At 41.5% G+C, this 15,172-nt stretch overlaps 1 protein-coding gene across 1 annotated transcript in view; it reads left to right on the forward strand.

Moving 5' to 3' along the window:
• phactr3b (phosphatase and actin regulator 3b) overlaps positions 1-15,172 on the forward strand; it is a gene marked incomplete at its 5' end in the record, with an annotated part of 48,730 nt that overhangs the window by 10,570 nt on the left and 22,988 nt on the right. Inside the window, 7 exons of the mRNA XM_083971657.1 lie at positions 8,043-8,201; positions 8,341-8,415; positions 8,559-8,699; positions 10,129-10,365; positions 10,451-10,658; positions 11,799-11,989; positions 13,941-14,094. Of these exons, the coding sequence (XP_083827783.1) occupies positions 8,043-8,201; positions 8,341-8,415; positions 8,559-8,699; positions 10,129-10,365; positions 10,451-10,658; positions 11,799-11,989; positions 13,941-14,094 (1,165 nt within the window). The remainder of the gene's footprint in view (positions 1-8,042; positions 8,202-8,340; positions 8,416-8,558; positions 8,700-10,128; positions 10,366-10,450; positions 10,659-11,798; positions 11,990-13,940; positions 14,095-15,172) is intronic.

The raw sequence follows: 15,172 nt of genomic DNA on the forward strand, positions 1-15,172 counted from the left end.
ACACACTCACGCACATCATACACACATAGGCACATGCATGCGCATATTCGCTTCCACCACCCATTACGAACTGTGTTTCACCAGTATCAAACCTGCAATGACCTCGTATTTCAGAGATTTTATACATTTTGGGTTCTTCAAAGGCAGAGCTGTTCAGGAAGCAGTAATAATCTCAATAATTCACTTGAAGCCTGTGTGACTGATAAAATCTGAATTTATTAAAGCCAGACCTAGAAAATAATGAAATGGCTAGTTAGTTAGTTTTTAGTTTAGTTTAGTTTTTCCTATTTTGATAATTATTCATTCATTAATGGGTTTTTTTTTATGCCTTCAAACGGTGTGCATATCTCCTCATTCTTAAACTTTATTACTGTAATAATATCACTATAAATGAAAAGTCAGCTAACACCAAACTAACATTTGCCAGATGGGTTACATTTATGCAAAATCTCTTATTAGGCATGTTTCATGTTGATATATTAACAAACAGTCATTTTGATTGTTTTCTACCCTGCATGCATGCCCTCATGGATGATGTTGCTTGGAAACTCATCCAGCCTGGATTTTATTCAGCTTTAACTGCCACTGATGGTGTCCAGCTATGTTGACTCACCTGTTGTGTGTGTGTGTGTTTTGGTTGATACTGTAGCTGTCTGCAATTTCTCATGTGTCAGGCCCAGTGCTACAGACTGGGATAAAGGTTTTATAGTCACCCTGAGATGAGCCGTCAACACACACAACACAAACAGCAGGAGAAGCACAGGTGTAACATGAAGGACTCAGTCCCATGGAGTGCCTCAGTAATCATGCCTGTGAGCCAACATGCACAAAACCTCACTGAGGAACTCATACATTAATGTGAATTTAAAGAGACCCCGAGGAGTTTGCTTTTGGTTATAAAAGAGTCTCATATTAAAGCAGAAGTAAGCGATCCGGTCGTTTTGGCTAATGCTGCGTTCCAGGCAGGCTTTTGAAACCGTAAATTACAGCTTCAAGTCACAACTCACGACTTTGTAGCGTTCCAGGCAACCCACTCGTGTTTCTCCGACCTGTTTTACCTGTGAAAGTCACTATAACTGCCACTCGTAACTTCCGACCCGTGAACTCGTACCAGATCGAACTGGTACGACTTCACAGGTCGGAAAAACACGAGTTACGAGTTTCCTTGAACGCACCATAACAGTCCTCGTCCCTACGTCACCACATTCACGGCGTCCCTTGGCTGCACACACAGCCCTGCATGCCGTTCTCTCTCCTCATTGGATAAAAACTGTAGGATACGATAAATGTTTTCTCCTCGGCTCAGAGCAGAGCAGAGTGACTGACAGACCCGTGTTTCAGACCAAACACTCTATGTAAGTGATTGCTGTCGGAAGATATAACTATTTAAGACTTATATTAACACAAATATATCACTTACTTCTGCTTTAATGTGGATGAATCTACGTTACCCACACTTGTTAATGGGCCCATCGTCGGCTCGCCCAGCATTTCCTACTTTCAGTTTCCCAGACGCTGCCCGGTGGATCATGGATCATGGATCATGGATCACCGTTTATGGTCAGAACTACGACGGTATCTGATCGTCTTCGAACCTCCGACTTTAATTCTTGATTAATGAAAACATTATTGGCAAATGCTTTCGCTTTCGTCCGTCTTGCGCCGGTCCAAGAATTTCACCGTGCCTGTGGAGGCTCATGGGAAATGTAGTGTGAAAACACTTTGCTTCCAAAACTCCTCGTAGTCCCTTTAATTACATTATTTATTTATTTATTTTTCTGTAAATTTGCTGTTAACATTAAAAGTAAAAAACTATGGCAATCTGGCTTCAAAACTGCCCTTGATAAATACTTCCCATATGACCATTCAATAGGAATACAGTACAACAGTCGCTTGAGATTCCTTCATCTTCAAGGTTGGGGGCATGTTTCACTTTTTTATTAACTGGTCAAAATTTGTGTGCACTACCTTTTGGCACACCATCCATGCTCGGCCATATAAATGAAGACTTGTAAATATTGAATGAGATTCATGTTCTTTGAGTAGCCCACGCTACCAGTTATAGGCTATTCTTTGTTTACTGCTTATGTATCCCTGAGGAGAAATCTTGCCACTGACTTTTATCATCTCTGATGTAACTCAGCCCTTCTTGCTTTTAATGTATGAGCAGCCCTCTAGAAAATCGATCTGAAAGAAACCACAGAGTTTGTTTACACACCAAGTGATTTATTCATAATTAATTTCACCTAAGGACTGTATAAGTAGATACAAAGAAAACAGGTTTAGTAAGGGCAGCTAAAAAGCGTGTTTTTAATAAAAAAACATAAAACAGAAACAACAACGTTGTACCTGTAATGAAAAATGTAAGGCATATTTAAAGCAGTAGGCTATTTCTTTATTATTGCTTTGGGATTTGTGGTACAGTGTATGTGCTGGTATTTACTGAACAGGCACTTTACAGTAACAAGAGTGCATATATTTCTTCTTTTATCACCGGCTGTATTTTTCTGAGTAGCAGCCTGTTATTTTTTATTTTTATGCTTTCTGATGCTTTTAGCCTTGTTACAAGGATGACAATGTTGTCTGTTGTTCAGTTCACCACCTCCAGACTGAAACATCTCAACACTTTTGGATAATCATTTTACAACAATAATGTAAAGATTTTTGACTTTTAGTGAAATATGCGGTCAGCTATTGGATGGATTCCAATGACATTTTGTTCACACATTCATGTTTCCTTATAGCCTAGAGGTTTTACAGCTCCGGCGATCCTCTTACGTTTCACCCAGCAGGCCATCAGGGCAACATGTTAACAAATCTGATACTTTATTTTAGGATCCTTCACCTACTGATAGATATTCCCTCATCAGTGTCGTAGTTTGTGTTCTATGCTATTGAACAGATATTAGCATACTAACATCTGTTGAACTAGGATGCATGGTTACTGTGACAAACATTATCAATGTGAGCTTAGCATTTAGCACTAAGCCAGCGCCATAGAGTCCCACAGATCTGTTAGTGTAGCTGTGTCGTCTTATCTTGTTACACTGGGAAGCTACAAACTCATAAACCGAAGAAGTTACTCAAACATAACTCTAACCTGTACCTCATTGACGCAGCAGTGCAATGTCTGTACATCATGCAGTCTAATACAATAGCATTATAGCCTACTGCCATTATGACATGAAGGTTATGTTATGCTGTTGAGCTGAATTTATTAGGCTATTACTGTTGGCTACTGATAATCAAAATTATATTGATAAAACTGTTTGAGACCGGTTTCCTCAAATGTGAGGATTTGCATTGTCATCCTTGTCTCATCATGTGCTTTATGTTTGATGTGTTTTTACACTTATCTTTTCTCATGTGATATGTTTTTATGTGTTTTATGTTTTATATTTATCGTAGCCTACATTGTGTAGAATTATTTCAATGACAATAAAGGCAATTGCAATCTCAATCATGTGACAGTAAATTGAATAAGTTAGTTTTTGGACCATTGGTAAAAACAAACAAACAAACAAACAAAAAACAGTGACAGACATTTTCACATTTAGCCTAATTAGGCTACTCAAATTTAAAAGAATGATGGGCATAGTGCAAATTATTAGGCTATTTCTAACTGTTGATTGAATTACACTGAGATGTATTTTTAAATATTTTTTCTACCCTATAAATAAGGGCCAGCCCCTATTTCTTTATGGCTTTGTGACATAGCCTATTGCAGGGCTTTTAAGTCTAAATGCATGAGCAATTAAACAAAGTCAAATTGAATTTAGCAATCAGCATTGACCCAAATATAGAAACAATAAAGCAGTTCATTATTTTTGATTGACAGAAATGTTCGTGTGCGTGTGTGAAGGCTACTGTAGCTACTATGTTTTGCAGCAGAAGATGTGCCAGTGTATTTGCCCTCCTCCTCCTCCCATGCGGAGGGGCGGGGTTCACATGGCACATCAATATTAGCAGCTAGCTGCAGATGTAACCCGCTCCTTTACTGACACTTCAGTTCCTGCTCACTAAAGACTCTCTTCTGGCGCTGTTCAGCCACAGTTTCTGACCCCTGCTGCTTGGACGAGCTATCGTTACATAGCGGGGTTTCTTTTCCCCTAAACTCACCGCGGCTGCGAAGTCCTCTGGTTGTTGTGTTGTGAGAGCTGAGTCGGCTCAGTAGCAACATAATGATGTGAGTAACTTAGCTTACGGAGCTCTGGAGTCGGACTGGATATAGCTGTGTGTCCTATGACATGTAAGTACCTCCCGGAAACATCCGCTCGATGCTATCACGATATTATCCATGTAATGAGCTTGGACTTGTATTTAGCATCACATACGAAGTGGTAGCTACTATTTCCACCATAATAGTCCTACTGTATAGTGCCGTGGCGTTCAGGAGGGACTTAGTTGGGAAAGGAATTGAATAATATTTCTTTTTTTAAGGGTTAGGGTGTTGTTTTTACTGTATATTGTTAGATGAAATACTTTTGTGTTTTTTTTGTGCAGCGTTAAACACGTGGCAGTAAGTTATTAGTGAATCGAGTGAGGAGGATGCTGTGACATCTCCTGGTGGTTTGTGTCAATTCCTCTCAGCTGGCTCATTATTTGCAGCATCAGCCTTTTGCTTTTAAAGCCACACTCCTACTTCACTGTGTAGTATCTGACTTGGACTTTATTTATTTTTTCCTGCTTGAAAAAAAAGGAGAAGATGATTCTTCTCCTGTATTGGCAGAAAAGGAGATGTTAATGTTCACCCAATCCCCCTAACACTTAACCACTTTGATAAATATTTCAACATAACTTGCAAATTGCACCCTGACTCTTTTACATTATGCATCGTTAAACGCCGGGCCGTGATTGGCTGCTGCTCTCCGTCTCTCTGTGTGGCAACAGCCTTCCCCATCATCATCATCCACCCAGCAACTCCCTATTCCTCATGCCGTGGTGATTCTCTGCCTCCGAGGGGCCTTTTCCGCAGCATCCCAGCGCGGTAACCATGGCAACGGGAGCCTGACCCTGGGCGTGCTGTTACTGTTACTACGGGCTTGACCTGAATTCCTCGCCGCATCCCATGGCAGGCACACACACACACACACACACACACACACACACACACACACACACACACACACACACACACACACACACACACACACGACTTGGGCGACTGACCTGCTTCTCTTTGTTAGTGGTCAAGCAGCTGAGGGTGTCGGTTGAGGCTGTGGCACTGAAACGCTGGACGGATCAATAAACTCAGCTGTGGTTGGACTTGTGTTGTAAGAGGAGTCTGTCTGTACACTTGTAGTGTTATCAGTTTCATGTCTAGTGAGGACAAAGGGACATCCGAAGACACCACTTTAGGCTTTTGGGAAGGATGATGGGTATTTTTTCACTATTGTCAACAGACAGATGCCTTGTAGGCTATACCTACAGTATGCTGAACATGCACTTGAGCGATAAGATGACATCACTGGCTGGTCCCTGCACCATATTAATAATAAAGATGGAGAATGTTGTTATGACATCAGTTGGATTTGACCTTGTTTCTAATGTCACATTGTGAACACGTTGCACTTTTGCTTCGAGTTTCTGCCGTCAGAGTTGGCCTCCCCTCCACATCAAATCCATCCTCACCTGTGGAATATCTCAACATTAATCACACATCTCCCTTTGTCTTCCTACAATGTGACTGTGGCCAGTAATGCAAGTGTGTGTGTGTGTATGTGTGTGTGTGTGTAATTCATTTCTTTTGGGATAAATGAGCAGATGTTGTGGATTTAGATGCTGCTGGAATTGATTTAGGAGATAAAAGCGTTCGTGTAGCGATTCCTGCACAGCCCACAGCTCAGATGTAGGCTCCCTGAGGTGTCAGCTTGTTGGCGGAGCCAGACTGTGTAGGGGTGCCTATTTCTGTCCTTTCTCCAAGGGGCCTCTCCCTTTCCCTCCCTCTCCCTCTCTCTCTCTCTCTTCCTCTCTCTCTCTCTCTCTCTCTGCCACTCAATGCAGCATAACAGAAGTCAGCTCAGTCGGCCTCTGTAGATCTCTGCCTGTCTGTCTATCACTGGGATCTCTCCTCTACAGCTTAGCTTAGACTTAGGAGCTCCTCAAGCAGTCAGAGAAGCAGCAAAGAAGAATAGCCATTGATTTCAAGCCTTTATCTTTGGAGAGAAATCAAGATCTCCAACATTAAATTGTTTAGTTGATCAACATGATGTTATCCCTTTCAAGAAATGTCAATTATGTCATGCCTCCAGCTTTTTTAGTGTGTATTATTTTCTTTTTGCATTGCTTTGTCTTGCACATGAGTGCACTTTATACTTTTTTGGTTTGGTAACACAAGTAGTTTGATTAAAGCCAGAGTACAATAAATCCTAATTAACAAGAACATAAAGTAATGGGAAGCTGAAGATCGCTGCTTGAGCTATTTCATGTCCTGTGTTGCTGTTGTTGTGCAAATTTGTCCACCAGAGCACTCTTGTACCACTGCTGCCAACAGCCTGCTCCCCGTTAAGTCATTGAATGCATCACAGCTCAGCTGTCTTTTAAATGGCCTGTTCTGTCTCACTGACTATTTAACCCCAACAAATACAATGATTTTGAAAGAGAACAGGAGCAGACCTGTTGCAACCACAGAATCTATGACGTGTTTTCTTTTTAAAGCTGCTGTAACATTTTTTTTTTATGAAAATGTAGCCGATAATGTGAAAACAATGCAGTGATGTGAAAAGGGGTTTGTCTGCTGCTCTCTCTGGGTCCACTGAGCTTCATGCTGAGTTGCTGACCTCCAGCCTGTTCAGCTGTCCGGCCCACAGCTGTACTGCTCTGGTTTTCAGAGAAAAAGCTCCTATAAACCCAGCGTACACTACCTGCTGACCCCAGACAGACACAGTTAGCAGCTAGCTGGTGAACAGAGTGGAGCATTTTGCAGCCAAAGAGTCCAAGAGCTTGAGAAGACAGTGAGTACTTCACTTAGATTCAAGTAGAGATGAATCTAAATGAGTGACAGTGCTGCTCCGAATCTACCACAAATGTAAATAAGCAATATATTGACATATTCACACCTTTGAATGTTTATTGTTTATTGCTGCTTACATCGCTAAAGAATTAGTTATTGCAGGTTTAACATCATTTTTTATTTCAAATTTTTTTGTGGCAAATTATGGATCAAAAAAATGAATTAGTTATAATAAGATAATACTCAGATTGACTGTTATAAATCTTAATTGTTAATCGTAGATAGTGCAGATAGCCTAATAAGCATTATGTTATTTGTTTGTCTGAATCATGATAAAAACAAACACAAATATTTCATATATATTTTAAATCTATCATCAGTATTATTAGAGAACACAAAAAAATGGACTGCTTGTAAACAGGTCTATAAAAACCTTGGAATCAATCGAATGTCTATAAAAACAATGAGAGACCAGAAGGAACTCTTGACAAGCAGCCGTTTGTCAGTAGCAGTGTCCACGATTTGCAGGATGCTGTCGCTGCTGCGTGCAGTTAAACCGTGCAGTGCATTCCTGTGTACTTCACTGTCCGCAACTGTGCAGCTTAAAATATTATGAAGTCTGCAGGGAATACAGCCTGCAGATGTCTGCGCTGACCTCAGAACAGGCAGTTGTGCTCAGGCTGAATTTATTTATCCTCTGAGTGTCTTTCAAGGCATTTAAAAAAAAAAAAAAAAAGCATTCATTGTCTGCATGTTTTTTTGGGTCCGGGGAGGTTCTAGCCGCCCCGAAACCATGTGAGTCACTCGCAAACAATGTGATTCTCTGTCTTTTCCCCCCCACCACCACTCGCTGCTCCTCAGAATTAGACCGGAATCAATAAGGCATTTACAGCCAGTGACCCACATTTGGTAGCTACTCTCACATGATGATGGGATGTCAGTTAGTATTCGTGCAATTGCGTTAGAAGTAACGTGAAAGATGTCTCAAGTCCTCACTTCATTAAAGCGCTGATTGATGTCACTGCCGCCTGTTTCACGGTTGATTTGCAGTTTTAATGCAGCTGTGTTTGTTGTGTGTGTGTTGATGCAGATGGGATGGACCAGCAGAGGGTGCTGCACTCAGGTTGCTTGGTCTCAGGGGTTCGTACGCCTCCCGTCCGCCGCAACAGCAAGCTGGCGAGTCTGGGGCGCATCTTCAAGCCCTGGAAATGGAGGAAAAAGAAAAACGAGAAGCTGAAGCCCTCAGCGAGTGAGTATTACGTAAGACCCTTGGATCGGTCGGGGGGGGGGAAGTAGCAGCGTGGAGAGCGACGTATTCACAAAAAACCACATGTTTTCATTTCTAGTGCAGTCACTGAACTGGTTTCATAAATGTTTGTGTTGTTCAGCGGTGGAGAAGAAGGCAGCTGTACGACAGAAAAGAGATGACCTCGTCAAGAGGAACCCCGGGGAGACGGAGACAGGTGCAAAATGAGACATGAACACACACACACACACACACACAGACGTGCATATGACTCCAGGCTGATAACAGTTCATTTGTTTAGCCACATGATGCCCGACTCATCCCTGTGCTTTCGCTTTCTCTCTCTTTCTGCATTTGCAGAGTCAGATCTTGCCTGTGGGGGCAACAGTGAAGATCCAGAGACCCCCACTCAATCTGATGCTGAGGACAGAGACGAGGAGCCTGTGGCGCCTCTGGCCAGCACCAATGAAGACCTGGGAAGTGACTTAGAAGCATCAACAGGTAGAGTGCAAATACAGTGGCCTGTAATCATTCAAAAAGAAAAAAATCAATAAGTATGCATAGCACAGCACTTTGTGACAATATTTGGTTTGAAGAGTTAAAGCTGCATTAAGCAATCACACCTGCTGAGAGTACAGAAAAATAAAAGTAAAATTAATGGATCAAATGTGTAATGTGGAACATATTGTTCAAGTAGTTGCCTCAAGAGAAACGGCATGTGACTCTGCAGTTCCTGTTAAGCTTTACTGAGCATTTTAGCATCTTTCTGCTCTTTTGGTTTTATGGCCCTAACTTTATTGTTTTGATTTAATCTTCCCCCCTCTCGTTGTGTTATTCACAGCAGCAGAAGCAGCAGCTGCGTTTAGTCAAAAAAAAAAAAAACTCTTAAAATCCACTGTACAATGTCCAGCATGAAGACAGCAGACAGACACAGACTCATAACATTTAGCCGAGGAACATTGTGGAGCGTTTAACAGCAAAAAAAGAGCAGATATTTCTCTCAGGAGTGGATATTGGAGTTTTACATTCTACAGGTGGCCAGAGGCACAACTCCAAAGACTAGATTAGTATCTGCAGGACTATACATGGGCAAATGTTTGATAGATTTATGAGGCGATAATACTTGTATGTCAGTGTTTTGTTTACAGCTCGCTGCAGCGCCCTCAAGGGGCCAAACAATGAATGAATTATCTGAAAGTCATTGAGAGCCTGAACCAAATATATCTCACTGTTCACTATATGAGGGGTTTGCATTTTATATACTGAGCTAGGCAGTGGCGTGATATCAGCCTCTTACACAAATGATGATATCTGTGAATTTGTCTGCTGATACATTAGACAAAAGTTCATTTAGGTTTAGGTTTATTTAGAAGTAGTGTCACTGTTAGAGTCCCAATTTATCCAGCGGGGACTTTTTAGTGTCTTGTATGAGATGTAAAATGTCTTACAAATTTAAGTAATCAATTTCTAGAATATATTTTCTTTTTAAAGCAGTTGAACATGTTGCTTTTAATCATGCTTTACATTTTCAGGATCATGAACTGAATTTTAAATGGATCATTGTTGGGTGACTGCCTCCACATTTTGGGACATTTTTGTCAGGCAGAAAAAAAGACATATGAACTTATTGTCTGAGCTTATCTACAAAAAAAAAAATCTTTCTTGTGTATGTACTTTATGTATGTGTGTAAGGAGCAAATTGATCTAGAAAAAATAGATTTAAAAATGTGTAATTAGATAATAAAAACCAGCAAGTTATTACATCTACATTTACTAAATTTGATTGTTTTACATTTGAGTGAGACATGGAAATCTCTCCTGGTGCAGTTGTGTCACACTCCCCATGACTCTGATTGTCCACTAAGTGGAGACAGAGACTAGCTGAACAAACCAAACCTTTGCTGTTACCATCACTGATGCTTCATTTCAGTGCATGATGTGACTGAAGACACAAAGACGGTGGGAGACCCCGGTCACAGTGACGATGGAGAAGACGAGAGCACCTCACTGAGCAACCCCGGCGAGGAGCAGCCGATAGGGAAGGCGGAGGCCGCCGAAGGGAAACAACAGGAGGCCACGGCGGCTAACCCTCCTCAGAGACGAGCCAGCACCCCGCCCCCACCCAACCTGCCAGTCAAACTGCTCACCAGACTGGGCAGCCTCGACGGTGAGTTCACCAGGGAAAGAAGACTGGTGACGCAAAGCTCCCCGTCCGCACCCTAATGTCTCACACTGATGATTTCTCACCTCAGGTGCCCCCCCAGTACCGGTGAAGAAGTCCCCAGCCACCTTACCCAGAAATTTCACACTTCCCAAAGACCCTCACGGCTCCCTGTTGAGAGGCAGGATCTCCACACCTACTGGGTCCCCCCACCTTGGAGCGCTGCACCCACAGCTGCCCCCTAGCTGTATCATTGAGGAACTGCACCGTGCCCTGGCCACCAAACACAGACAGGACAGGTCAGTGTTTGGATGTTAGGCATTTCTAATGCAAATACTTTCCCTTATATACCTTAAATGCTATAACAATATTCTATTAATCTTTGCAAAATAAACAAAATTTAAAAAATCCAATGACACCTCAATCAATTAGCTGGTTGAGTTGGTGAAAGACCCATAAAAAACAGACTGCTAAAAAGAGCTGCTTATATCGATTATGTTCATTATACAGTACACTACCAGTCAAACGTTTGGACACATCTTCTCATTCAATATTTTTTCGTTTTTTTTTATTACTTTCTACATTGTAGCTTGATACTAAAGACATCAAAACTATGAAGGAACACATGGAATTATGTAGGAAACAAAAAAATGTTAAACAAAGCAGAAAATGTTGCACACTCACTCTTGACTTTCTCTCATCAGCTTCATAAGGTTGTCAGTGGAAAAGTTCCAGTAGTCTTTAAGGAATGGGTGACAGATAACACTTTTGTTTATATGAACACTTTTGTGTTTACTACATAATTCCATATCTGTGTTCCTTCATAGTTTTGACGTCTTCAGTATGAATAGAAAATAATGAAAATGTGTGGGGTGTGTCCAAACTTTTGACTGGTAGTGTAATTCAAGTAATTCTGCTAAGGTTTTAATTGGTTATTCTTTCTATGAAATAGTAAAATATAGAGAGATGCAACCGTTTTTGTTTTATTCATCTGTGAAATGTATTGAGTTGATCTAGTGCATTCAGGAAGTATTCAGTCACCTTCATTTGTTTCATATGACATTATGTTGCATCTACACTCAGTAAGCCATAATGACCAACTCTGTGAGATCTTTTTTCAGCCCAAACAGTCATGTGTATCGGATATGCAAGAATATGGTGGTTGTTATGAACTTTATTTAAGTTACAGGATAGATGCTGCTTGAATTAACATAACGATGTATCAAACAGAAAAATGTGTGGGTTGTGTTAAAAAAAAGACTCTTTTCATAAAGGATATTCTTCTTAACTGGATTGACATTAATCAGTGACTCAAGTCAGCAAACACATCCCTGGATTTAATTATCCATTGAGCTATTTAACCACTTTGTGGAAGTAATCCAGTCCTCACACAAGAAGGTGTCACTGACAGGTTTCTATGTTGTGATGTGTGATCTCAGTTTCCAGTCGAAAGAGACGCGCTCATCTCCAAAACGGCGTCTGGACGGCCGTCTGTCCCGCACGTCCAGCACGGAGAGGGAGCCCGCCGGGGAGTCTGAGAGCAAGAAGGAGTCTGATGAGAACAAGGAGAACTGGCGTCTGGACAAATACTTGAATGACCAGGACAGCTGGAACGAGTCTGTGATCTCTGGTAAGTCCCCCTCAGACGTGCCGAAAAATTTGCTTTTTTCCTATTATCCGCCTCTTAATGTACAAAGCCAACAAAATCAGGGCATCCTGTCAGTGGATAATGAAGCGGCATAATCTCTGCTGATATTTGTTTACAGTGAGAGCATGACAGGGAGATTTACAGCACTGACGAATAGCAGACTTACTGGTGTTAAATTTCAGTGGCTCGTCAACATCTGCTCTGGTGGCCTAATTCTCGGCCATTCATGTGGGTCATGGGTGCATGGCCACGTGCCCTCGACATGTCTGTGACTCCAGGGTCAAATAAAAAGGATAAAACGTGGGGCTAGATGGACGCGACAGATGAGCACGCCACCAGCACGAGGGTGACGTGATGCAAATGTGTGCTGACAACAGAAAAATGCCTGTGTGGAACACATTCTGGTATTAAGTATATCATATGACCAAAATATAAAACAACCACGTTAATTGGGCTAATTTACTAATGCGGTTTTAGTACCTTCTCACTCTAAATGCTCTAAATCTGGTGTGATTTGTGAGCTGAGCCCACAACACAAATCACCTGATACCTTGCGTGATGTGTAACTAGACCTTGTTTTTTACCCCCGGAGTCTGACTGTGCTCATTAAATCAATCAGGACCGTGTGATGTCACATTCCACATATTAAGAGTTGGTGTCCAGGAAATGCATTAGTGCACGAGTGAAGGAAGAGTGGGAAAGGCATATTGTTGGATAGTGTAATCAAGGTTTTAAAAGTATGTATGTGCTGTGGGGTTATGTCAGAACTATGAGAGACAAGTTAAATTGACATCTTTTTAATAAAACAATTTCATTTTTTTTGATTATCATTCTGGACAAAGTATTATGTCATACAGTATTTAGTATGTTATAATAAAGTCCTGTGACTTGGCCGTCCACGTTGTAGATGAACTGCAACTGTGAAGCATGTAAAGTTGTCCATGGGAGAAATGAATGTAACTTTAACCTGGGAGGCTACATGCATTTCATAACTCTATAAATGAGCTGCATGGTTTCACAGCAGTGGGGAAGACACAACTGTTGCTTCACTGTTGTTTTCTGATTGACACACAGGAAGCCACTGACACTGAAACACACGTGGAAGAGACTGCAGACTGTCGAGTCAGATAATATATCTTTTTGACTAATGAACTAAACTGCCTGTCACCATGAAGCATGGCGGTGACAGTAGCTATCAGCAGCTCTTGAACCCCTGTGAAGGTTGAGGGGAACTTTTTGCAGAAAAAAAAAAAAAAAAAAAAATCTGGATTAAACTTTGGTGCAGTGTGGGTGAAGATTTGCAATATTTCCAAGAACTGTAACCAAACACACAAAGCCAAAGCTACACAAGAATGGCTTGGAAACCAAAACAATGTTAATGCCCCACAGAAAGCAGGGAGTCACAGTCCAGACTTCAATCCAGCCCAGAATTTGTGGCTGGACTTGAACGTGGACTTGATCCACTGTTATTCAGGGTTGTGCAACAAATACAAAATACAGGGTCCAAGGAAGGTAACACTTCTATCTGTCTTTTTATCTGTCGATAATGATATATTTGAGTGTTATTTATGTAAGTATAGGTTACATCTAATAGCTCAATAGTGTGTGTGTGTGTGTGTGTGTGTGTGTGTGTGTGTTATTATGCTTTTCTTGCTTGTATTATCTGCTTTTGCTGCCTACTGTTTTAATACCTGGATTTCCCCCTGGGGATTAATAAAGTATTGTTATTGTTATTGGTATTATTGTTAATTAATAGGGTGTTAGTTTGTTTAATACAGCTGCTGCTCAGGTCTTATGAGAAAGCACAAAAGCACACTGTGTGGTGATTAGCACCAGTTCAGCGGCTTCAGCTGGAAAACTATGCGTGGCATCTCTGAAGCCACTGTGTCATTATTATTATTATTGACCTTAATTTTGTGCTCCACACCCACAGGGACTCTCCCACGCAGGATGAGGAAGGAGCTGCTGACCGTCAAGCTCCGGAACCGGCCCAGCAAACAGGAGCTGGAGGACCGCAACATCTTCCCCGTCCGCAGCGACCAGGAGCGGCAGGAAATCCGCCAGCAGATTGAGATGAAGCTGGCCAAGTGAGTGGCTCTGTGTGGACCCAGATCAGCCTGCCATCAGCTCCCACCCACATCCCCCCCATCAGACCCCCTCCCTCACCTCCTCATGTATGTCTGTTTCATCACTCACTGCTTCTCTGTTTTCATTCCGCCATCTTCTAACACTAACACTCTGTCCTTAAACACACCACAAGGCCAGACCAGCTATTCTAGACCAGCTATCCTGTACCTCATTACTACATTTTTGGCAGCAGTACAGGCTTTTTAGATATAGTCTAGGTCAGTGGCAACTAGTGGCCCGTAGGCAAAAACTGGCCAGCCAGCAATAATATCTGTCCCGCCAGATTATTTTGATAATCAGATTTTTTTTTTATCTCTCAACATTGGATTGACAATCCCACATTTAGCCATAATGTCCGAATAGAGATTGTAACCCCTTCCACATGAAGACGTTTATTACACTTTTATCCATGAATGACAGACACAAGCTGTCAAGCATCAGGCCGCCTGCTGCACTGTAGTCAGTGCACAGCGCCTGGAGCTAAAATAGACCTCCATCATGGCAGCAACAGTTGCCCACAGCAAGTTTGCCTCCAAAATAAAAGCATCAAGATCTTTCTTTCAAGTCAGAGACAGGTAAATTAAAATTGCATTTTTATCAATCAATTTCCTTAAATTATCCTTTGAATATGATCTGGCCTGCTACTTAATAGATTAGGGAAACATCTTTGCTTTGGCTCCTGGTCAAGTTTAGTTTTTTGTCACTACAGAAGCAAAACCTGGCTCATGTTAAGAATGAAATGACTTTTAGAAGTTGTGCACAGTCACTGCATCCAGCTGTTGTTTGAATGAAATAATATTTTTGAATATTTCATTCAGAATCAGAATCAGCTGATTCTGAATGAAATATTGCAGCTCTGGATTTGGTGTAGAGCAGTGTGGATCTTTTGTCTCACTGTGAGAGAGTATTTACATAAACACTGTCAAATACAAATTTCCGCTGCACCAAAATAATACTCCATTATTTTGTCAATATGATAGTTACATAGTCTATTCCAATAAATTTGCGAATACCGTCTCTCCACTCAGCGCTCCTCGA

Source organism: Trachurus trachurus (genome assembly GCF_905171665.1).
Source record: "Trachurus trachurus genome assembly, chromosome: 5".
Taxonomy (NCBI): domain Eukaryota; kingdom Metazoa; phylum Chordata; class Actinopteri; order Carangiformes; family Carangidae; genus Trachurus; species Trachurus trachurus.